A 23,000-nucleotide genomic window follows, 5' to 3' on the forward strand; every position below is an offset into this window, starting at 1 on the left:
GCGTCAGCGTCACGCGCGCCCACTTCCGCCCTCTCGCGCTCCGTAGGCCCTCTGCTGCGGGCGCGCCGGAAGTTGCTTCTGCCAGCTTCTGGCTCCTGTGTCGCGGGCTTCTGTGGCGCTCGGAGGGGTCGCGGTGATTGCGTACTGAAGCGGGTAGAGGTCCGAGCGGGGGGGAGTCGGCGGCATGCCCCGATATTATGAGGACAAGCCTGTGGACGGCGCGTGCGCGGGCGTGAAGGAGGACCTGGGCGCCTGTCTGCTGCAGTCGGACTGTGTGCTCCAGGTAGCGCGGCAGGCGCCGGGAGCTCGGGCGATGCCAGCGGCGGAGACGGGGCACAGGCCTCGGCGGGGTCTCCCCGTCGGCCCGCGGCGGCGGCGGCCAAGGCCGTGACTTAGGGTTAGCCGACCTAGGTGTAAAGCAGCTCCAGCTGACTGAGCGTGGGCAAATCCACTGCCCCGTCCGCACCTCAGCCCCCTGCCGTGCAAATGGGATATGGCGATATCGCCCTGACGGCTTTTTGTAAGGCTTAAACCTTTTCGGTAGAGGAAGCGTGTCGAATGCTGGTAGTCTGCGCTGGAGACATAAAGGAGAATAAGACAGGTTCCTTGGACGCTAGGAAATGAGAATCTGTAGAATTAATTATTTTAGAGAATTACATAAATCTGGTGATTGGAGCCCTGGTGGTGCAGTGGTTATGAGCTCAGCTGCTAACCATAAGGCCGGCGGTTCGAATCCACCAGCTGCTCCTTGGAAACCCTATGGGGCAGCTCTCTGCCTTTTAGGGTCGCTGTGAGTCGGAATTGACTCCACTACGGGTTTTTTGGTGCATTATTGGCTCGCCGGCATCGGGTTTTTGTTGTTTTTCTTTTTGGTTTTGTACTGGCTGGGTTTTTGTTTTCTTTTTTCTCTTCAGTTCTGTATTTACCTCGTATTGTTTTTGTTTCTGAGTTTCAATTCTATACAGTCTCAGGTGTTAAGTTGTAAACAAGGCAGCTCCATAGTTTCAACATTTTATACCTTCTCCCCTTCTCCCTCACTACCGCTGAGGTCTTCTCAGGGCCTGCTCTGAATGCGGTGAGCCGTGCGGAGAGGTTCAGTGAGGCTCTAGTTCAGAGGCCGAGTAAAGCGCAGGTGCCTTTTCCGACCCCGAGGGCCTGACGATGGCGCTCGTGTGCGATTCTTTTTGCTGTTTGAGGGTGTTGTGAAAAAGTTGGTTGTCTTTTCAAAGAAAGTTTCAGAAATTTGGTCTTATTTCAAAGAAAAGACAACTACCCAAGAGTAGACATCCACCATGAGGCTGTACCACTATCTGCTGAGTCACGATTTACCGTGGGTTCACTGAGTTTAGCAGTCAACCAGACTCACCTCCCAATGTTTCGTAAAGCTTAAAAGATGTTAGGAATTTGAGAGGTTCTCCGGTCTGACTCCCTGCACAGACGAGGAAGCCGAGGCCCCTTCTCTTCTCCCTTGTCCGGGGCTGTTTCCAGTCTGCTGTCTCATTCCCTGGTTCATGTTCAGCGGTTGTTGTGTCTGTTAATTCCCACCCACAGCGACCCTGTGTGACGGAGTGCCACTGCTGTTCAGTATGTCTCACATACGTTGGACGTGTTATCAGGAGAGATCAGAGGGATCAGTCCCTGGAGAAGGACATCATGCTTGGTAAAGTAGAGCGTCAGCAAAAAAGAGGAAGACCCTCCACGAGATGGATTGACACAGTGGCTGCAACAATGGGCTCAAGCATAATGATTGTGCGGATGACGCAGGACTGGGCAGTGTTTCATTCTGTTGTATACAGGATCACTGTGAGTTGGAACCGACTCGACAGCACCTAACAGCAACAACATAACAGAGTAGAACTGCCCCATAGGGTTTCCTAGGTTGTAATCTTTAAGGGGGTAGATGGCCAGGTCTTTTCTCCCGCGGAGAAACTGGTGAGTTTGAACCACTGACCATTGTGCGCCACCAGGGTTCCTTCATGTTCAGTTAGCTCTTAGTAAATGCCCATTCTGTGGCAGGCATGGTGCCAGGCACTAGTGATACAAAGATGAATCCGTTACGGTCACTACATCAGCTTGGTCTGATGGAAGACATAGGCATGTTAGAGGGCTAAATTCCTGCGGTAAGTGTTGTATTTAGTAAACATTTGTTTAATGAGTAGATTTAGCAACAAAATGCCTTGGAAACCCAATGGAAAGCAACAATCTTGCTCAAAAATGTGGAAACTTCTCAGAGGAGGTGCATTTGAGCTGAGTTTTAAGGACTGAGGAGGAGTTGATCAAGTAAAGGAGTCGGGGGGCGGATCTGAAAGAACAGCATGTGCGGAGGCAGGGAGATGTGGGATAGCCAGCAGAAGCCAGTGCCCGTGGGGCCTGGAGCGTGACTAACAAGGCCTGAGAGGAGAGTTGCAACCAGGTGGGAAGGCCCACGTGTCAGAGTGCGGAATTGGATTTTATCCTGACGTTCCGCGTCCAGAAGGCCATGGAGATGAGTAGTTGAGGGAATAAAACACAGAATGGGACTGAGGAAACAGAGGAAGAGCAGGAAGGTACTGCTGACGAGGAGAATACCCAGGATAATTCATTTAATGACTGCCGGACTCTGATGCGGGGAAGCATACAGCTTAGTGGGGCACATTCTCTCCTGTGTAGAATTCAGATTTCTGGAAAGTTAGAAAGCTGTGGGCAGAGACAGTGACCAGGACTCCTTGCACAGACTTAGCTTTCCTTCCATTGACTATGTGGCCATACTGATGCTAGATTTGTTTGAGAACTAGGAGAACTTGATGTTTGTACCTAAAACCAAACCCATTGCCGTTGCGTCAATTCCAACTCACAGCAACTCTGTAGGACACAGTGGAACTGCCCATAGGGTTTCAAGGCTGTAATCTTTATGCAAGCAGATCACCACATCTTTCTTCTGCTCAGTGGCTGGTAGGTTCAAACTGCCCACCTTTTGGTTAGCAGCCGAGTGCTTTAACCACTGTGCAACCAGGCTTCTTTGACGTTTGTACACGGTCCCTTAAATGGAAGTGCATTTACAGTTTGTGTAAAATTCATCCTGCACGGTGACTTTGCACTGGAGTGTAATAGGGCAGCAGTGAGACAAAGCAACACCCTACCTTTTTGGAGGGTGTCATGGCAGCTACAGACCATCACCGCCTACTAGGGACTCCGGAGGCCAAGAGAAGCTCTGCTGAGCTCTGTGCCTCCTGTTCTTGGCCACCTCACTGATGAGAAGATTGTGGTTCCTTAGCTAATGAAGAAGTGAATCTGATCCTACAGCAGATGGGTGCTGTAGTCTGTTGGAGCCAAAGGTAACCCATCTGAAAACTGGAGCACCTCCTTGTGGGGAGGAGTTCAGCATAAACGAATATTTCTAGGTGTTGTGATAGTCAAGGAACCATAGGGGTTCAGAAAAACTCGGGGTGATGGTGTAAACTCCAGTGGGGCTGAAGAAGAAAAGCAAAGAAAAAGATTAAAGAGGCATTTCTTGGGTAGACTTCTTGGAATTTTATGAATCATGGAGATCAAAAAGGGACACATTGGAAACTGCCTGGGGAGCCTCATTCAACATAGGTCATCTCTGTGTCTCCATTGACAGCTTCCACGCCTGCTGGCTCTCCATCACAATCACCTGGTGGTAGGGGCAGAGATTAAAAGTAGGTGTGGTTCTTCCCCACCCACCGCAGTTTTTAAGTTTTTCCCAGGTTGGTTCTTGGGCACTGCCATGTTTGGGAATCATTGACCTTGATCTCAGAAGGCAGAAAGTTTGGGAGTATATTAGTTAGGATGTAAGTTCAGCTGTATGCTACAGAGATCTAGAGAAATAGTCTCTTAAGATAGAGAATTCTCTCGTACCCGTAGGTAGGCCCTGGCAGCTCCAGTCGGTCTTCCATGGACCCAGACGCTGTTGATCTTGTGATTCTAGGTGCTGTAATGGAAGATAGGAGGTCGCTGTCATACACATAGTCTGAGATGGACTTGCTTCCATGGCATCAGTCCTAGTAACTCACCAAAAAAACCAAGCTCCTTGCCATTGAGTCGATTGCGACTCAACATGATGGAGTAAAGTGGGGAAAGGGGGCAGGCCTCTAACGACCAACACAGAACTTTTACACTTGAAACTACCGTTGAAGTTCCCCTGCATCCCACTGGCTAGGACTTAGTCGCAGCACCACACCTAGCTGCAAGGGGAACTGGGAAAGCTAGCCCAACGCCTTGCAGCTGTGGTGTGCCGTTGAGTCAGTGCTGACTCATAGCAACCCTATAGGCAGAGGAGAACTGCCCCATAGAGTTTCCTAGGTTGCAGTCTTTATGGGAGCAGATCACCAGTTCTTTTCTCCCACGGAGCAGCTGGTGGGTTCAAACTGCCACCCTTATGGTTAGCAGCTGAGCACTTTGTCCAGCTAAGGAGGAAGAGGGAATATTAAGAGACAACTAGGAGTCTGCCATTTGGATTGGAGGTGAGGGGATGGTGAATTAATGTTTCTGTTAGGTTTAGTGTATCTCGATGGAGATTTCTACCAGACTATTGGCAATACAGGTTGAACGCTTATGAAGAAGGTAGCACGTTATGTAGAGTTTTGGGAGACATCAGTGTATAGTTCCCAGTCTTTTATCTGTCTCCACCTCGTTCACCCCGCATCAGCAGTATCTCGTTATAGAGTTTGGGGAGGAATGTGATAGTGCAAGGAAGCTTGCTACTCTGTTTCACTTTTGAGAATCATATAGATGGCAGTTGAAATCTAGGACCCAGGCACACGTGTAAAGACTAGAAAGTGGCCAGGACCAAATTTCTGGCGAACAGAAATAGCACAGACAAGGTATTATATAGGTTTTTTCACAATAAAAACTAGGGAATGTGGCTAAAAAAAAAAAAACCCACTGCCATCAAGTTGATTGCAACTCATAGCGACCCTGTAGGACAGAGTAGAACTACCCCATAGGGTTTCCAGGGCTGTAATCTGTGGAAGCAGACTGCCGCCTCTTTCTCCTGAGGAGCGGCTGACTGGTGGGTTCAAACCGCAACCTTTTGGTTGGCAGCCGAGCACTTAACCACTGTACCACCAAGCTATATGATTAGCACTTGCGAAATAAAGATTTGAGGGAGTGATTGCAGTGGTGGTGGGGAAGCAAACATCTGCTTGAGGGGAAAGCCCAGATTACGCACAGTGGGTGACATTTGGGTTGCGTTTTTCCTGCTTGTTGAATGCACCAGATGTCTCCATTTAAGTGTCACTCTAGCCCGCCTCATTAGCGGCTGTATTAAGCGCTCCGTACCAACACTAAACGGTGTTCCGGTGTCAGGGCGCCTTATCCTGGCTGTTTGAGCTTTGGAAGCTCCGCTGAACAGGATCATTGTTCGCAGAAGCGCTTGATTCATTTTACACTGAAACTCACGTTGAGTGGGAGAGTTTCATGATCTTCCTTTATATCGCCAAGCACTGCAAAAGGCTAATGTTCCTAACCAGCAGAATTGTTTTATTACTTCTTCGTTGAATAGTAATAATAACAACGTAAGGTTGATGTGTTGCTTCCCTCCCCTCCCCCACCCGCCGCCCCTTTGCACGTCATAGTTTGATATCTTTAAGCCTCAGGTGATCTGAAAAATTGAAGTAAAATGTCCTTTTTCCAGATGTCGTTTTATGTCCTTCCACTCCCAGGAACCGAAGTCAGCCGGCAGTTTTTCCCCCTTCCCACCCCGGCCCTCATCCGCACCCTGGGTGGTGCTTGTGTTCCACTTGGCATTTTCATGTGTGCGTCTTCTTTCCTACCTTATATTAAAAGTCCTGAGTGGGCGGGGACATCTAGTGTGTACTTTTTATTCTCCCACTAACCCTGTGAGTGTGGTGAATATCTGTATTGTCCTTGAATTGGTCTTTGTGAAGGCAGGGTTGGGTACAGGATAAATCAGTAGAGTAGGGTGTTCAAAAAGAGAAGCTTCACTGCAGTTAAATTTTAATCTCACCTCTTCGAATTGTGAAGTGTACTTTCTGTAACTGGTTCCATGTGTCTAGTATATTTAAGTATCTTTTTTTAAGTTAAGTTTATGGTGATTTGTTCAAAATCTTTTAAGATAATAAAGAGGTAGTATTTGGATTTTTATTCCATGTTTAACTTGAAAGAAGAATACTACTAGATTTTAGCTCTTATCTAGTTTTTCAGTTAATACTTTACCAAGTCTAATTTTTAATAGTTACAGTTTAAAAGAAAAAAAGTCTTATTTGTTGAGAGTCAGAAATAAGCAGTGGTCTTGTGAATATTCTTAAAGCAGCATCCTGCCTCGATGGCAGAAGGGGAACTGGTTGGCCCAGTTTTCCTCTTGAAACTTCTCTGAGCTCTCACCATTTAAAGATGATTAATTTCAACAGCCTGGTACGGGTACAACAACAGATACATAGACCAGTGGAACAGAATTGAGGCTACAGACATGAATTCATCCACCTATGAGCAGCTGATATTTGGCAAAGGTCCAAATTCCATTAATTGGGGAAAAGACAGTCTCTTTTACAAACGGTGCTGGCATAACTGGATATCCATCTGCAAAAAAATGAAACAAGACCCATACCTCACACCATGCACAAAAACTAACTCAAAATGGATCAGAGACCTAAATATAAAATCTAAAATGATAAAGATCATGGAAGAAAAAATTGGGACAACGCTAGGAGCCCTAATGCATGGCATAAACACAATAGGAACCATAAGTAAGCAAGGCACAAGCACCAGAAGAGAGACTGCATAACTGGGAGCTCCTAAAAATCTAACACTTACGCTCATCAAAAGACTTCACCAAAAGAGTCAAAAAACAACCTACAGACTGGGAAAAAAATTTTGGCTACGACAGATCGGTTAAGCATCTAATCTCTAAAATCTACAAGATACTGCAAAACCTCAACAACAAAAAGACAACCCAATTAAAAAATGGGCAAAGGATATGAACAGGCACTTCACCAAAGAAGATATTCAGGTGGCTGCCAGACACATGAGGAAATGCTCGTGTTCATTAGCCATCAGAGAAACGCAGATCAAAACTACAATGAGATACCATCTCACCCCAACAAGGCTAGCATTAATCCAAAAAACACAAAATAATAAATGTTGGAGGGGTTTTGGAGAGACTGGAACATTTATACACTGTTGGTAGGAATGTAAAATGGTACAACCACTTTGGAAATTGATTTGGCACTTCCTTAAAAAACTAGAAATAGAAGTACCATACAATCCAGCAATCCCACTCCTTGGAATATATCCTAGAGAAATAAGAGCCATCATGTGCATAGATATATGCACACCCATGTTCATTACAGCACTGTTCACAACTGCAGAAAGATGGAAACAACCTCGGTGCCCGTCAATGGAGGAATGGATAACTTATGGTATATTCACACAGTGGAATACTCTGCAGCGATAAAGAACAATGACAAATCTGTGAAACAACATGGGTGCGTCTGAAAGGCATTATGCTGAGTGAGATTAGATGCAAAAGGACAAATATTGTATAAGACCACTATTAAAAGAACTCAAGAAATGGTTTAAACACAGAAGAAAACATTCTTTGATGGTTATGAGGGTAGGGAGGAAGGGAGATGGATATTCACTAACTAGATAGTAGATAAGAATTAGGTAAAGGGAAGGACAACATACAATACAGGGAAGTCAGCACAACTGGACTAAACCAAAAGTTAAGGAAGTTTCCTGAATATAACCAAACACTTCGAAGGATGGAGTAGCAGGGACAGGGGTCTGGGGACCGTGGTTTCAGGGGACAACTAGGTCAATTAACAAAGTTTATTAAAAGTTCTGCATCCCACTTTGGTGAGTGGCATCTGGGGTCTTAAAAGCTAGCAAGCAGCCATCTAATACATCAATTGGTCCCAACCCACCCGGAGCTAAGGAGAATGAAGACACAAGGAAAACAATAGCCTGAGAGACTCCATCAGCCTGAGACCGGAAGAACTAGACGGTACCCAGCTACTACCAATGACAGCCCTTGCAGAGAGTCCCTGATGGCTCAGGAGAAAAGTAGGGTGCAGAACTCAAATTGAAATCAAAAGACGAGATTTAGTGGTCTGAGACTGACGGGACCTTAGAAGACCTGACCCCAGACTCTCTGTTAGCCCAGAACTGAAACCGTTCCTGAGGCTAACTCTTCAGACGAAGATTAGACTGGACTATGGGACATGAAATGATATTCGTGAAGAGAGTGCTTCTTAGTTCAAATAGATACATGAGACTAAATGGGCAGCGCCTGTCAGGAGGCGAGATGAGAAGACAAAGGACAGCAGCTGGCTGAGTGGACACGGGAAGTCCGGGGTGGAAGGGAGGAGCGTGCTGTTACGTTGTGGGGAGAGCAGCTGGGGTCACACAGCAATGTGTGTATCCATGTTTGTATGAGAAACTGACGAACTGTAAACAGTAAAAATAAAAAAATTCACATCAGGCAGATCTCTGTCAGCTCCCCACTTCCCTCTTCCAGTTCTTACTCAGCTGAGCATCAGAATAGTAAACCTGGGAGTGGGGGTCAGGGTACAGGAAATCAATCTCTCTCTCCCCCTCTCCCTCCCTCTCTCCCCCCTCCCCCCGCCCCGTGTCACACACACACCCCTTGCTTTCCTGGCTTTAGGAGTTCTTTTTAGAAATACTGAGGAATCCCTGTTACTCCCCTCACCTTTACACTTTCTTACCCATAAGGAGATGAGGATATCAGTTTCTAGCTTTTTATATAACCGTTTCAAAAGTATCCCATTCAAACCAGTATTCTCTCCTTTTTCCCTGAAGTACCAGCAGTCAAAATGAATTAAGAACTGTGTCTTATGTAATTGACAATTTTCCTTTCATGAAACTTTAAAAACTAATTTCAAAAGGACAGTTATTTAGTACTTTGTGAGAAAAATGTGCAGATATTTCTGTTTTCTATGTTACAGGAAGGAAAGACTCCTCGGCAGTGTTTGAAGGAAGGAAGTTGCAGAGCTTTGCAAAACTCGTTTTTTGAATGTAAAAGGTCAATGGTAAGTGATTAAAGATTTTCCGAAGCTTATGCTGAAAATGAACCATGTGGCGTTCAAGATGTGAGTGACTTGCAGATAGACTGCAGTGATATAGTTTGGAAAAACTTACCCCAGTGAGTTAATGTTGGAGCCCTGGTGGCGCAGTGGCTAAGCGTTGGGCTGCTAACCAAAAGGTTGGCAGTTCGAATCCACTAGCTGCTGCTTGGGAAGCTCTACGGGGTAGTTCTGCTCTTTTCTGTGGGGTCGCTGAGTCAGAAATGAGTGGACGGCAGCGGGTTTGGTTTTTGTTTTATTCGTGTCAGAATGTAGCTGATGTGGTCGCTGGTAATCACTGGCATTATTCTGCTCCTCTGCTGCCAGAGCCCTGGTGGTGCAATAGTTAAAGCACTCAGCTGCTAACCAAAAGGTCGGTAGTTCAAACCCACCAGCCCATCTGTGGGAGAAATACGTAGCAGTCTTCTTCCCTAAAGATTTCCAACTTTGGAAACCCTGTGGGACGGTTGTACTCTGTCCTTCAGGGTCGCTATGAGTCGGAATCGACTCAGTGGCAGTGGGTTTGGTTTTGGTTTATTCTGCCACCAGCTAACCACAGCTGCTAACCTTCTTGAGTTTCTGAAAATGTGACAGTGAAGTCTTGGCAGGTGTGAATGGGCAAAGGTTGATATTGAGCACTGAATTCGGGTCGTTTGGCAATCACACAGAAACCTGTAGAGTAGAGGTCTAAGGTCTGAGGAGGTGTGGCCAGGAGGAGGTGCCAGTGTCTGTTTGAATTTCTGGAGTGACATATTGTGGAGAGGACCTAAGAGGACATTACAAACTTCTGGGATTTGTATGCTAACATTCTGTGATTTGAAAGCTCGGAAAAGATCTCTGGAATGGAAACTGAAGAATGCAAGTCTTGAGAAAGGAAAGTATGTAAACAGAAAAAAGAGTATTCTGTTACAGAAAGCAGTAGCTTCAGCCTGAGTGGGCTTTTGTTTGTTAGGAACTGCCAATCGCTTCTCCGCTGGTGATCAGAGAAGCAGAGGGGCCAGGCTATTTAGGACCCAGGAGGCCAGACAGAGCACTGGAGCATGATTTCTGACTAATCAGATACAAACCCGAAAAACCAGACCCAGTGCCGTTGAGTCGATTCCAACTCATAGTGACCCTGTAGGACAGAGTAGAACTGCCCCAGACGGTTTCCAAGAAGTGGTTGGTGGATTCAGACTGCCTACTTTTTGGTTAGTGGCCGAGCTCTTAAACAGTGCGCCACCAGGGCTCCACTGAGCCCTCAGGGCTGCAGTCAGATGCAGGGAGGGTGTAGAGTTAGATTCCCTTTGGCCAGGCTTTGTTTCCTTTCTCAAGGACAGGTCTCTGCTGTGTTTTCCTGTCATTTAACGTGAAAAAAGAGAAGGCTTTTTCTTGCCTTTCCTCAAATAGTTTTGCCACTCATGAAAATGTGAACCTTAGACTTCAGAGCCTGTTGAGACAGTTGAGAAATCATAAGGAAGAGTTGGTGTAGGAGACGATGAGCTGTACTGTTTAATTTCATCAACTGACTGAATTGAGAAGTTTCCTGTGATTTCCTGCCTAAGGCTCCGTGTCTAAAAAATGATAAAAAGTCAGAACATTTTTTAAATTTTCACAATTTACCTTCTGCAGAAATTTGTAATAAAAAATAAAACCTGAATAACAAAGTGCTTCTGACCATTTGTAAATATAAGTACAATGCAGAACTTTGCTTAGATTTTGATACTAGAAAGAGCAGTCTAGGGAACTTTTTAGCAGACTTAAGACTTAGAGACTCTTTTAACATCTTTCTGCAAGAGTATGATTTACTGTTAGTTCTCCAAAATGATTGCAGTCACTTCACACCTGACTCATGCAACCTCAGTTATACGTGCTGGGCAGAAAGAAAAACAACAATTTAAACTGTGCAGGTGATTTTGCTTAATATTCCCAAATAATGAGTGTGTGCCCCGAGGGCCGGGGAGAAGGGCATCTGCTATTCCTTCAGATTAGGAGCATCTCACCACCCTGAGCATCATTGCCGGGTTTAAAAATATATTTTTCCTTTTTTTAAAAAAATATGCCTCTTGGCTGCTTCATCTAGTGCTCAGGTGAACAAATGGCTGTCTGTCCCACGCTGGCCATGTTGGACTTTTCCCTAGGGTCTGTCTCCAAAATAATATCTTCCTTAAGAATTTTTGGAGTGGTTGTTAACTATGTAATTCAGCCTTATACCCTGACTTTAGAACCTCACATACACACACACCCCCTTAAGAAATGGCTGCAGTGTGAGACTTAAGTCAGAGAACGTGCTGTCAGCCGCTTGAAGAGCGTCCAGTCCCCTAACGACTATGTGTCCCTTTCATCAGGACTCTTTCCCATTTTCTCAGTTGCCATTTATTTAAATGCGTCTGGATCTTAACCTCAACAGAACTTAATGTCGTTTGGATTAAGAGTGGACTCGGCCCAACAAGACAATCCCTGCTGATTGACCTTACGTGGAGTCTTTTGTTTTAATGCCATCTGTTTCCATTGTTTTCTTGGCTGCTCTGACAGTTACCTTTTGGCTTTTTCTGAAGACTAATTTATTTCTCTCATATAGCGATATCCCTTATGAGAAGCGTGTCTAATTAACTGTATTGTGCAAAATTTAATTGTACATTTATTTTCAGCTGGATGCCAGATCCAGATTCCGAGGAAGAAAAGGATACTGATACCGTTATGTCGAAACCAAGATGGAAACAACAGGCTTCTCTGCTGTCGGCCGAGGAGCCTCGGGAGGAAGTGCACCACCGGCTCCGTCGGCCCGCTCACCGGTGACTTTCCCCCACGGGAGACGGGGGAGGGGGACAGTCCTGGTTTTGCATAAGGATAAATAAAGATTTTCTTGTTCTCAGTTAGTTTTAGAAGAAAAAGTTTAATTATGGGTACATGGTAAATGTGTCTTGAGAATTGTTAGAACATTCTTAGAAAGCACAATTAATGGAAAGACTGGTAGTTTTGAACTTGACTCATGAATCAGATGACACAGTTTATGACTGTCAGGAAGATCACTGGTGTGACTAATCAGTAAGATGGAAGGGGGAGAGAAAATGTCTATTCTTTTATGCAATCTGTCCTACCTAGTTTTAAAATAAAGTCAATTGTGTTTGATTCTTTGGAGAAGAAATGCCTCATTTTCACTGAACTGCTGAAGTGAACAGCCTCAGAACTTTAATATTATACATTAGACGTAGCTGGACGCAAAGCCCAGACGACATTGTCAGGGTCTTTGCCCCCATCTCTTGACTTTTTGTTTCCTGGCTCCCTTTTCAGGCTGGCCCCTCCCCCATGATGGGGACGGTGGCCAGTGTCAGCCATAAGCCTACATCCTTAAGATCAGTGATCCAGAAAGAAGAGAGAGAGCTTCCTCTTCCAGGGCCCACAAATCAGATATTACAAAGGACCGTGGCCTCTCCTGGATCACCTGCACTTCACGGGGCCAATCCCTGTGGAGAAAAGGATGGGTTCCGTGATCGGCCAGGCCTGGGGCAGAGCCTTTCCTGTGGCACCATAATTGTTAACCCCCATCAGAATCGCATTGGCTGAGTGCTGGGCCTCTCCCTACAGGAAAGAGGGATTCAGAAGAAGAGAAACAATAGGTGTTCGCTATAGAAAGCAAGCGTGAAGAGCAGGAAAAGCTTGAAAAAGCTTAGAATCACAGTAACTGCTTTATTCTGATCTCTTAATACAGTAGAGGACCAAATATAAAACTTTCTTTTTGGTATTGAAGGATAAAAGAAACACCCTCGCTTCCGTGTGCTTCCACAGTTCGTTGGTGTTAACGTAGTCGAGGTATTTGCAGGTCCCCTGCGTTAAAGGTTCACCCGAGGTGGTGACAACCTGCAGCAGCCCTGGTGGTTGTTGCAGAGTGTCACCGAGGTCTAGTGTGTGCTGCTTTTCACCGGTGAAGGGGAAAAGATGGATTCTGTTCAGTAGCTGTTGTATACCTATTTAAATGCTATAATTTTTATTAAAAGTAACTTTGATAAGTATTTTATAATACCCTATCTTTTTTTAATAACAACTTTGACATATAATTCCCATGCCATGATATTTACCCTTTAAAGTGTACAATTCATTCGTTTTTAGTATTTTCAGAGTTGCGCACTCATCACCACTAAGTCCAGGACATTCTTATTACCGAAAAAGAAACCCCAAACCCATTAGCAGTCACTCCCAATCCCTTCTCCCCAGCCCTGGCAACCACTAACCTGCTTCGTCTCTCTGGATTTGCTTGTTCTGGACATGCCATATAGATGGAATCACACTATGGGACCTGTTATGACTGTGGCTACTTTTGCCATAATTGGTCAAGTTTTGTCCACATGTGGCATCTATCAGTACATCATTTTTATAATAGTCCACTGTTCAGATGGACCCCATTTTGTTCATCAGTCAAGGGACTTTGGGTGGTTTCCACTTTTGGATGATTATGACTAATGTTAGGAAAATCACATACAAGTTTTGCATGGACTGTTTTCATTTCTCTTGGGTATATGTCTAAGAAGGAACCCTGCTGTCACAGTGGTTAAGCACTTGGCTGCTAACCAAAAGTTTGGCAGTTTGAAGCCACCAGCCACTCTACGGGAGAAAGATGTTCCAGTCTGCTTCCATAAAGATTTACGGCCTTGGAAACCTATGGGGCAGTTCTACTCTGTCCTGCAGGGTTGCTGTGAGTTGGAATTGACTCAGTGGCAGTAGGGTGCATATCTGTGGACTTGCTGGATAATATGATAACCCTAACTTTAGCATTATGATAAACTGCCAGACTTCCACAGTGGCTGTACCATTTTACATTCTCACCAGCAATGTATGAGGGTGTCTTAGTCATCTGGCGCCTCTTTAACAGAAATACCCCAAGTGGATGGCTTCAACAAACAAGAAGTTTATTTTCCCACAGTCTAGGAGGCTAGAAGTTTGAATTCAGGGTATCAGCTCCAGCCGAAGGCTTTCTCTGTCGGCTCTGGGGGAAGGGCTTGTCATCAGTCTTCCCCTGGTTGAGGAGCTTCTCAGGCGCAGGGACCTTGGGTCCAAACGACATGCTGTTCTCCCAGTGCTACTTCTTTGGTGGTATGAGATCCCCATGTCTCTCTACTCGCTTCTCTGTTTTATATCTCAAAAGAGATTGGCTTAAGACACTGTCTAATCTTGTAGATCTCATCAATATTTTATATATATATATATATATATACACACAATATAATGTTGCTAATCCATCTTATCATCATAGTGATAGGATTTACAACACAGGAAAATCACATCAGATGACAAAATGGTGGGCAGTCACACAATACTGGGAATAATGACCCAGCCAAATGGATACACATATTTTGGGTGGACACAATTTAATCCATGACAGAGGGTTCCAGTTTTTCTACGTTTTCAAATACTTGTCATTCTTCTCTTTGATTATGGCTCGCCTACTTGGTATGAGGAGCCCCTGGGTGGCACACATGATTAAGAGCTCTGTTACTACCCAAATGGTTGGCAGTTCAAACTCACCCAGAAGCACCTTGGAAGTCAGGCCTGGTGATCTGCTTCTGAAAGGTCACAGCCTTGAAAACTCTCTGGAGCAGTTCGACTCTGCACACGAGTCAGAATCAATCTGATGGCAACTAGCAACAACTGGGTATGCAGTATCTAATTGGGGATTTGATATGCATTTCCCAATGGCTAATGATATTAAACCTGTTTTCATTTACTTATTGGCCATTTGTATATCTTTGGAGAAATGTCTGTTCACATCCTTTGTCCCTTGTTCCACTGGGTTTTTTTATTGTCGAGTTATAAGAATTCTTCGTGTATTGTGGATTGAAGTCCTTAAAAGAGATGATTGGCAAATCTTTCCTCCCAGTCTGTGGATTGTCTTTTCACTTTTTTGATGGTGTCCTTTGAAGCGTAATTCTTTTTTTTGAAGCCTAGTTTATCTGATTTTTCTTTTTGTTATTCATGTTTTTGGTGTGTCTCAGAAACCACTGCCTAATCCAAGCTTATGGAGATTTATTCCTATGTTTTCCCCTTAGAGTTTCATAGTTTTAGAGCTTACATTTAGACCTATGACCTATTTTGAGTTAATTTTTGAATATGGTCTGAGGAGTCTACCTTCATTCTTATCCCTGTGGACATCCAGTTGTCCCAGCATTATTTGTTGAAAAGACTATTCTTTCCCCATCGAATTTTCTTGACCGTCAATGTGAGGGTTTATTTCTAGACACTCAGTTTTATTTAAGTGCTACTACAGACTGTCTTGAATACTGCAGCTTTGTAGTAAGTTTTGAAATCTGGAAATGTGAGTCCTCTAATGTTCTTCTTTTTCAAGATTTCTTTGGGGAGGGCTATTTTGGGGGCCTTGGATTTTCATTTACGATCAGCTTATCAATTTCTTTAAAAAAAAAAAGTCAGCTGATATTTGGATAGAGATTGTGATGAATCTGTAGATCAGTTGGGGAATATTACTATCTTAACAATATTAAGTCTTCTAATTAATGAACACAGGATAGCTTTCCATTTATTGAGTTTGTCTTTAATTTCAAGAGTGTTTTGTAGTTTTCACTGGGCAAATCTTGTACTTTTGTTAAACTTATTCCTAAATATTTTATTATTTGGTGCTCTTGTAAATGGAATTCTTAATTTCAATTTCAGATTGTTCATTGCTAGTATATAGAAATGCAACTGATTTTTTAATTAACCTTTTTATTTTAAGATAATTATAGATTTCCATGCTGTTGTAAGAAATAATACAGAGAGATCCCATGTACCTTTTACCCAGTTTGCCCCAGTGGTCACTTCCTACAAACCTGTAGTACGATATCACAACAGTCATACAGTTGACATCGATACAACAAGATACAGAAAATTTCCATCACAGGAACCTCTCAGGTTGCTCTTTTATAGCCATACCCACTTCCCTCCAGCAAACTCCCCCCCACAACCCCTGGCAACCACTAATCTAGTCCATTTCTATAATGCTGCAATTTTAAGAATGCTGTGTGAATGGAATCAGTATTTAGTCTTTCGGGATTAGCTTTTCCCCACACAGCATGATTCTCTGGTGATTCATTCAGGTGGTGGTGTGTATCAACAGTCCATTCCTTGTTATTGCTGAGCAGGATTCCATGGTATTGGTGCCACAGTTTGCTTAACCCTTAAAGGATATCTGAGTTTGTCTTAGTCATCCAGTGCTGCTATAACAGAAATACCACAAGTGGATGGCTTTAACAACCAGAAAATTATTATCTCATAGTTTAGAAGGCTAGAAGTCCGAATTCAGGGTGCTAGCTCCAGGGGAAGGCTTTCTGTCTCTGTTGGCTCTGGCAGAAGGTCCTTGTCATCAATCTTCCCCTGGTCTGGGAGCTTCTCAGTGCAAGGAACCCGGGTCCAAAAGACACGCTCCGCTCCTGGCTCTTCTTGCTTGGTGATTATGAGGTCCCTCTCCTCTCTGAATATTCTCTTTTATATCTCAAAAGAGATTGACACAAGATACAATCTAATCCTGCCTCATTAGCATCATAGAGGTTAGAGTTTACAACACACAGGAAAATTACATCAGATCACAAAATGGTGGGCAACCACACAATACTGGGAATCGTGGCCTAGCCAAGTTGACATACATTTTTGGGGGACACAATTCAATCCATAACAGGGTTGTTTCCAGTTTTTTATTATTCTGAATAAAACTTATAAACATTTGTATACAAGTTTTTGTGTGAACGTAAGTCTTCATTTCTGTCAGGTAGACACCCCGGAGTGCAGCTGGGTCACGTCCTGGTTGCATGTTCAGTTGTGTGAGGAACTGCCCACCTCCTCCAAAGTGACTGAGTTTCACATTCCCTCCAATAATGTGCGTGTGATCCAGTTTCTCCACATCATCATCAGCTGAGATTCTCTCATTTTTCATTTGTTTCAAGCATGTTTCTCATTGTTTGTTGAAGCATTCTTATGATTGCTGCTTTAAAATCCTTGTCGGAGAATTCCAACATCTCGGTGTTGATGTTGTCTTTTCCCATTAGGTTGTGATGTGCCTGCTTCTTGGATGAGCAGTTGTTTTTGGACATCTGGGGAATTACAGTGTGAGACTTGGTCCTGTTCTTTTTAGCAGGCAGTCACCCCACTTAGGTACAGCATGCAGATGTGCACGGAGCTGGATGCTCAGTTCTCTGCTGAGGCCCGCTGTCACCTTCTCGCCAGAAGCAGAGCACCAACCTGCACCGCCTCCTTGATTCCAAGGGGGGGGGGGTGTAAGCTGAGTGCCTCACTGGGCTGTGCTGGCACCAGGGAAGGAGAAAGTGGTGGTCCATTACCTCAATCTTTCACTCCCTTATTCTGCCTCCTAGATGCCAGGTGGAGGCAGAAGTTCAGTTTTTTGCTGGGCTCTGCTGACACCAGGGGGTGAGGGGAAGTCAGGTGCTAACTCGTTGCCTCCCACTGCCTTGTTCTGCCACGTTGATGTCCGGTGGGCCTGAAGGCTCAGCTCCCTACTGGGCTCCACTGACACCAAGAAAGGCGGGAAAGTGGAGTGCCACCTACACCCAATTCACACCACCTCAGTGGGTCCTGCCAGCACCTCCCCAGCAGGGAGATCACGGCCATGGAAGCTGAAGATCAGCTCCTGCTCAACCACTGCAACCCTGCTGGAAGGGAGTTTTTCCACTGGTGTTTTCTGGGAGCAAGGCAGGCATTGTCAGAAAGGTTTGCTGTAAATGTCTCTGTGTTAGGCCACCCTCTCCGGTCTTTTTCCGGGTGAACAGGCTTTTCTTGGAGTGTTTTCCATCTGTATCTGCTGGTGTTTCCAAGTTGGAGGCCTCTGCAGCACCCTGGCCGGGGTGCATGGAAGGCAAAAAGGGCCTCCGGGCACCCACTGCAGTGTCATCCCTCCAGTCCTGCGGTCCCCTCCAGTCCTGCGGTCCCTGGGCAGACCGCCCTTCTCCACCTCGCAGGGTCTGCCTGTTTGTTGTGTCTATAGGAGAAATAGCGCTACTCCATGTGGCCGGAGCAGGAGGTTTTACAGCAGCTACTGGATGCCCTGGACAGTCAGTACCCTAAAAATAAATCATTAAACTTTTAGTGTTAAACCCTCAGGGTTCTACTTTTTCTCTGCACCCCCAGAGGATTTTCAGGTTTTTTTTTTTTTTTTAATTACTAACTTTCATGCTTTCACCATCCTTTTCTCTATCTGTTATGCTGTCTCTTTCCCCCTCCTTACCCTACACATGTAATACCCTCCTAGCCTGTAAAATAATGCAACTTAAGATTACCCTGCTCAGTAAGATAACCAAGACACAGGGCAAAAGGGACTTTGCAGATATGATTAAGGACCTAGAGGTGAGGAGAGTAGCCTGCATTATCCAGGTGGGCTCAATGTAATCACATGGGTCCTTTAACAGGGAGGCACGTGAGGGAGAGAAGGGGACCTGAGGACGGAAGGAGAGGAGAGGATGTGAGCACCGAGGGCAAGGAGGGGATGTGAGGACGGAGGGAGAAGTTGGAATGATGCCCGGAAGGCGCACACCAAGAAATGCAGACGGCCTCTAGAAGTGGACAAAGCAAGGAAACAGTGTCTCCCCTACAGCCTCCAGAAAGAACACAGCCCAGCCAAAACCTTGATTTTAGGACTTCTGACCTCCAGAACTGTGAAATAATAAATTTGTGTTGTTTTAAGCCACTAAGTTTGTGGTAATTTGTTACAGCAACAATAGCAAACTAACACAGATGCCAGTAAAAGCAAGCAGAGGGTGATTGGGATCTGGACTGATTAGGGCATGGTTTAAGAAAAAAAAAAGACTTCAGGTGCATCCACAAAGAGGGATTGTTGAAATAATGAGCATGAATAATATTGGGGGCCATGGTTAACCCCCCTCCTGTCTCCAAATCTGTGTCCTTCACTCCCCTCACAGCGGGTAACAGTCATTGACTCATGCTTGCTGACTGAGTGGAACTAATCAGTTAAGCACAGCGGGATTCTTTTTCTGACTTCTCCCACCACACCCCAAACCCAAGCAGTGTGGGGCAGTGATCTGGGCAAGTGGGTGTCTATAGATCCAAACCTTGTTTTGAGTGGGCTCTGGACAGTCTGAAGTGGGAAGAGAATTTAGTGAACTCGTTTAGCAGCTTCAGCAGATCTGGTGGCGCAGCGGTTAAGCATTCGGCTGTTAACCAAATGGTGGGCAGTTTGAATCCACCAGCCGCTCCTTGGAAACCCTAAGGGGCAGTTCTCCTCTGTCCTATAGGGTTGCTATGAGTTGGAATCACCTCAACAGCAATTTTTTTTTTTTTTTTTTTAGTGTAAGAAAAGGCTCGAAGACCTTCCAACGCTTTAAAAGCCACGCGTGCAGCAAGTGAAGGTGATTGTGATGACCGGCTGTGAGTGGGGGCTGGATCAGTCCTTTCAGAGTGAGGACAAATTTACATCCCGTTAAAGGGCAAGTACAGGTTGTTGGTGGTCGGATGTTCCTAACCGGGGGACTGCCTGTACCTCTTCACTGGTTCTGTACTGGAACAGACATCAGGGCTGTCATTTATTTGGACTCCCTCAAAATCCAACAGGTGATATTTCCCTGGGAGAGAGCAGAAAATGCGCGCATTCACGCTAGAATCTGTAGGACGGCCCCATCGAGGCGTGGTGTAAACTGGCATCAGGATGAGGATTCCCACCATGATAAGCCCCACCCACCTGGCCCCCTGCTCCTCTGTGTAGAGAGATACAATGAGATATGATGGGCTTTTAACAGTGAATTTTCATTGTTAACAAGTATACAGAGAAGTGCATTTTAACAATAAATGATCATATAAGTACTATCCAGATCAACAGGACATTGCTTGAACCCCCTGTAATGCTCAACTTTCGTCAAAACGCGCCCTCGCACCCGGGAGAACTGCTTCCTTACTGTCTGCCACACTCTGCTCTCAAGTTTGCCTCCCCCCAACCCCTACCCCCACCAGCATGTTGAATTTGGCTCATTGAGATGCGTTTAGAATAACTGATGATACGCAGAGAAAAGCAATACAGTCAATACTGAAATAGGAAAGATCTCAAATGAACACCAACAAGTACCATTTACTCACCTGGTTATTCAGTAAATTCCTTTTGAGTAGCTCCTTTGTTGCAGGCATTATACTTGCTCTTGTGAATGCAAAGGACACATGATACATATTCAAAATTTAATAAGGAAAATACAAAACTTTTTTTAAGAAAAGGGGAGAACTCTTTAGATAGGAGGGGACATCCGAGATGGGTCTCGAAGGAGGAGTGAGGGGACTGAGGGGCTGGTCCAGGTCAGTGGCGATACGACAGGGACAAGCCTGCGTGTGTGGATGGAAACTGTAGTGTGGTTGAAGAGATATTTAAGAGGTTTAGTGGCTGATGGGATGTGGAAGGAAAGGGAGATGGCCCCTTGGCAGGAGGTAGGGTCATTTATCAAAGGGGGTCAGCCAGCTTGGAGGAGGGGAGACCACGAACTCGGTGTTGGTCGTGCTGTGTTTGAGACGCCTGCGAGACGTTTAAGCAGGATGACTAGGCAATGGTTGGATGGTAGATGGATCTGGACCTTGGGAGAGAGCCTGGGATGGGGTTAGAAATTTGCAAGTCATTAGCATATAGGTGATCATTTATTCCATAGGAACGACTACAACTTCTCTGGAAGCGCACTGGAAGTGAAATAGAAGGAAGCTGTGGACGGAACCCCGGGGAACACCAGAATATTCGCGGCGGATGAAGACAAGCGCATCTGAGACTGGGGTGGGGGGGTGGTCAGGGAGGTGGGACACCAGGAGAGAGTGAGGTCCCCGAAGCCAAGGAGGAACAAGTGGCAATTAGGGGGAGTGGTGAAGTGATAAACCTACCACTGTCCACTTCTAATACAGGTACCTTCTTCCTGGCTGTGGAAACGTAAGCAAGTGTCCTTCCCCTCTAACTTGTCTCCTCAGCTTTCTCGTCTGTAAATGGTACAATAGTGACAGCACCATAAACGCACTGCCGTCCAGTAGATTCATACTCATAGCGACCTCATAGGGTTTCCAAGGCTGTAAATCTCTCCGGAAGCAGACCGCCACAGCTTTCTCCTGGGGAGCCGCTGGTGGTTTCAAACCACCAACCTTTCGGTTAGCAGCCAAGTGCTTAACCACTGTACCACCAGGGCTCCTTATAGGTCTAGATTTGAAGGGACACAGATTCACCCAGAAATGCAGACCGCCCGGAAGGCCCACCGGGGCCTGGTGCAGGAAGAACTGTCACAAAGACCGGTCACAAAAGGGGCTCAAGAGAAGGGGGACCTTGGGGACTGTGGGTGTTCTGACACCCCACCCTCTGTTAGGACAGATCCCTCGGGGTCGGGACAGCTGTAATAAAACAATCATACCCATCTGCAAAGTCTTAACAGAATGAGGGTCGTTCTATCCTGGGGGGCACAGGCTGGAGCAGCCTCCTCTCTGGTGGCCGACTCCCGGGATCCCACAGCAATACAGCGCACTGTGAACACCCCGCCTTCATCCACACCTGAAGTCACCCCTTGGCCTCCAGACGAGCTGCAGACTAGCACGGGCTGGGCCAGTGCCCACGATCGGTGCAGACAGGCATCCGCCGGTCAGGGCTGCTCCGCTCCCCAGCCAGCGCCTGTCGGACAGACATCTCCATCTCTGCACTCACCTCGCCCTCGGCCAGAGCTTCAGGTCACCGGAGGGCAAGAAGGATCTTTGAGGTCGGCGTATACCTCTCAGAAAGGGATTTCATTTTGTTTTTGTCTATCTTTGTCACTGTTCTAAAATACTGGGTTTTATCCAATGTAAATTTGACTTTTTTTTGGATTTTTTAAAATTTAGATGAAGGTTTACAAAACAAATTAGTTTCTCATTAAACAATACATATATTGTTTTGTGACACTGGTTGCCAACCCCACGACATGTCAACACTCTCCCCTTCTCAACCTTGAGTTCCCCATTTCCATTCATCCAGCTTTCCTGTCCCCTCCTGCCTTCTCATCCTTGCCCCTGGGCTGGTGTGCCCATTTAGTCTCAGATACATGGTTGAGCTATGGGTATTATTGTTTTATGGTCTTGTCTAATCTTTCACTGAAGGGTGAACCTCAGGAATGACTTCAGTACTGAGTTAAAAGGGAGTCCGGGGGCCATACTCTTGGGGTTTCTCCAGTCTCTGTCAGACCAGAAAATCTGTTTTTTTTTTGGTTAGAATTTTGTTCTACATTTTTCTCCAACTCTGTCCAGGACCTTCCATCGTGATCCCTGTCAGAGCAGTCAGTGGTGGTAGCCAGGTACCATCTAGCTGTGCTGGACTCAGTCTGGTGGAGGCTGTGGTAGTTGTGGTCCATTAGTCCTTTGGACTAATCTTTCCCTTTTGTCTGTGGTTTTTTTCATTCTCCCTTGCTCCAGATGGGGTGGGTGATTACTTTCTATTTTGGGAAATACCTAGAGCTTCTGAGGGGAGAATACCTTTAAAAGTGTAAAAATAATCATACAAACCAGCTCTATCTCTGCCTCTGGGAGGCCCTGGTGAGCATGTGGGGTGGGCCCGTCCTGAGCGCCCCCTGCCCCTTCCTGCCCCTTCACTGCTCTGCCGTCACTGCCAGCTCAGAGGGAGCCTTGTGCTTTTGGGTCAGGGTTTTGTACAGAGTAAAGCAGTTCCCTCACCACCGTCTATTGACAAATCAGCTCTTAGTAGGGGCTTGTAAAGCAGGCGAGTTTTGAGACGAAAAAAAAGGAAACGGAGTTTGCCTCCAAATGGGGAGTTTTGCCAGGGCCTGCCAGGGGAAGGTCCTGGTACCAGGTGGGTCCACCCCAGGAGCACAACAGGACGTCAAGCATGAGGCCAGACCCTTCCACAGGCCCCTGGTGCCCACCACTTGGCACACACTGCGAGGTTTCTCCTTCTCTCATGAGGAGGAAATGGTGGACATGAGGCCAGGCCTGCCCACAGACCTCAGGTGCCAACACTCGGCACACACTGAC

The 23,000-nt window shown here is 45.8% G+C and overlaps 1 protein-coding gene across 1 annotated transcript; it reads left to right on the forward strand.

The window, feature by feature from the left end:
- Positions 1-96: 96 nt before the first annotated feature.
- LOC101341125 (cytochrome c oxidase assembly factor 5) lies at positions 97-13,577 on the forward strand. Its single transcript, XM_004369327.2, has 3 exons — positions 97-283; positions 8,928-9,011; positions 11,675-13,577. The coding sequence occupies exons 1-3, from the start codon at positions 185-187 to the stop codon at positions 11,714-11,716; spliced, it is 225 nt and encodes a 74-aa protein (XP_004369384.1). The 5' UTR covers positions 97-184; the 3' UTR covers positions 11,717-13,577.
- The last annotated feature ends 9,423 nt before the right edge of the window (positions 13,578-23,000 follow it).

The sequence above is a fragment of the Trichechus manatus genome, unplaced genomic scaffold (assembly GCF_000243295.1).
Source record: "Trichechus manatus latirostris isolate Lorelei unplaced genomic scaffold, TriManLat1.0 scaffold00004, whole genome shotgun sequence".
Taxonomy (NCBI): domain Eukaryota; kingdom Metazoa; phylum Chordata; class Mammalia; order Sirenia; family Trichechidae; genus Trichechus; species Trichechus manatus.

Coding starts and splice junctions, on each gene's coding strand:
- LOC101341125 (XM_004369327.2), top strand. CDS start 185: ATGCCCCGATATTATGAGGACAAGCCTGTGGACGGCGCGTGCGCGGGC. Junction 284..8,927: donor AGTCGGACTGTGTGCTCCAG/GTAGCGCGGCAG, acceptor TCTATGTTACAG/GAAGGAAAGACTCCTCGGCA. Junction 9,012..11,674: donor TTGAATGTAAAAGGTCAATG/GTAAGTGATTAA, acceptor ATTTATTTTCAG/CTGGATGCCAGATCCAGATT.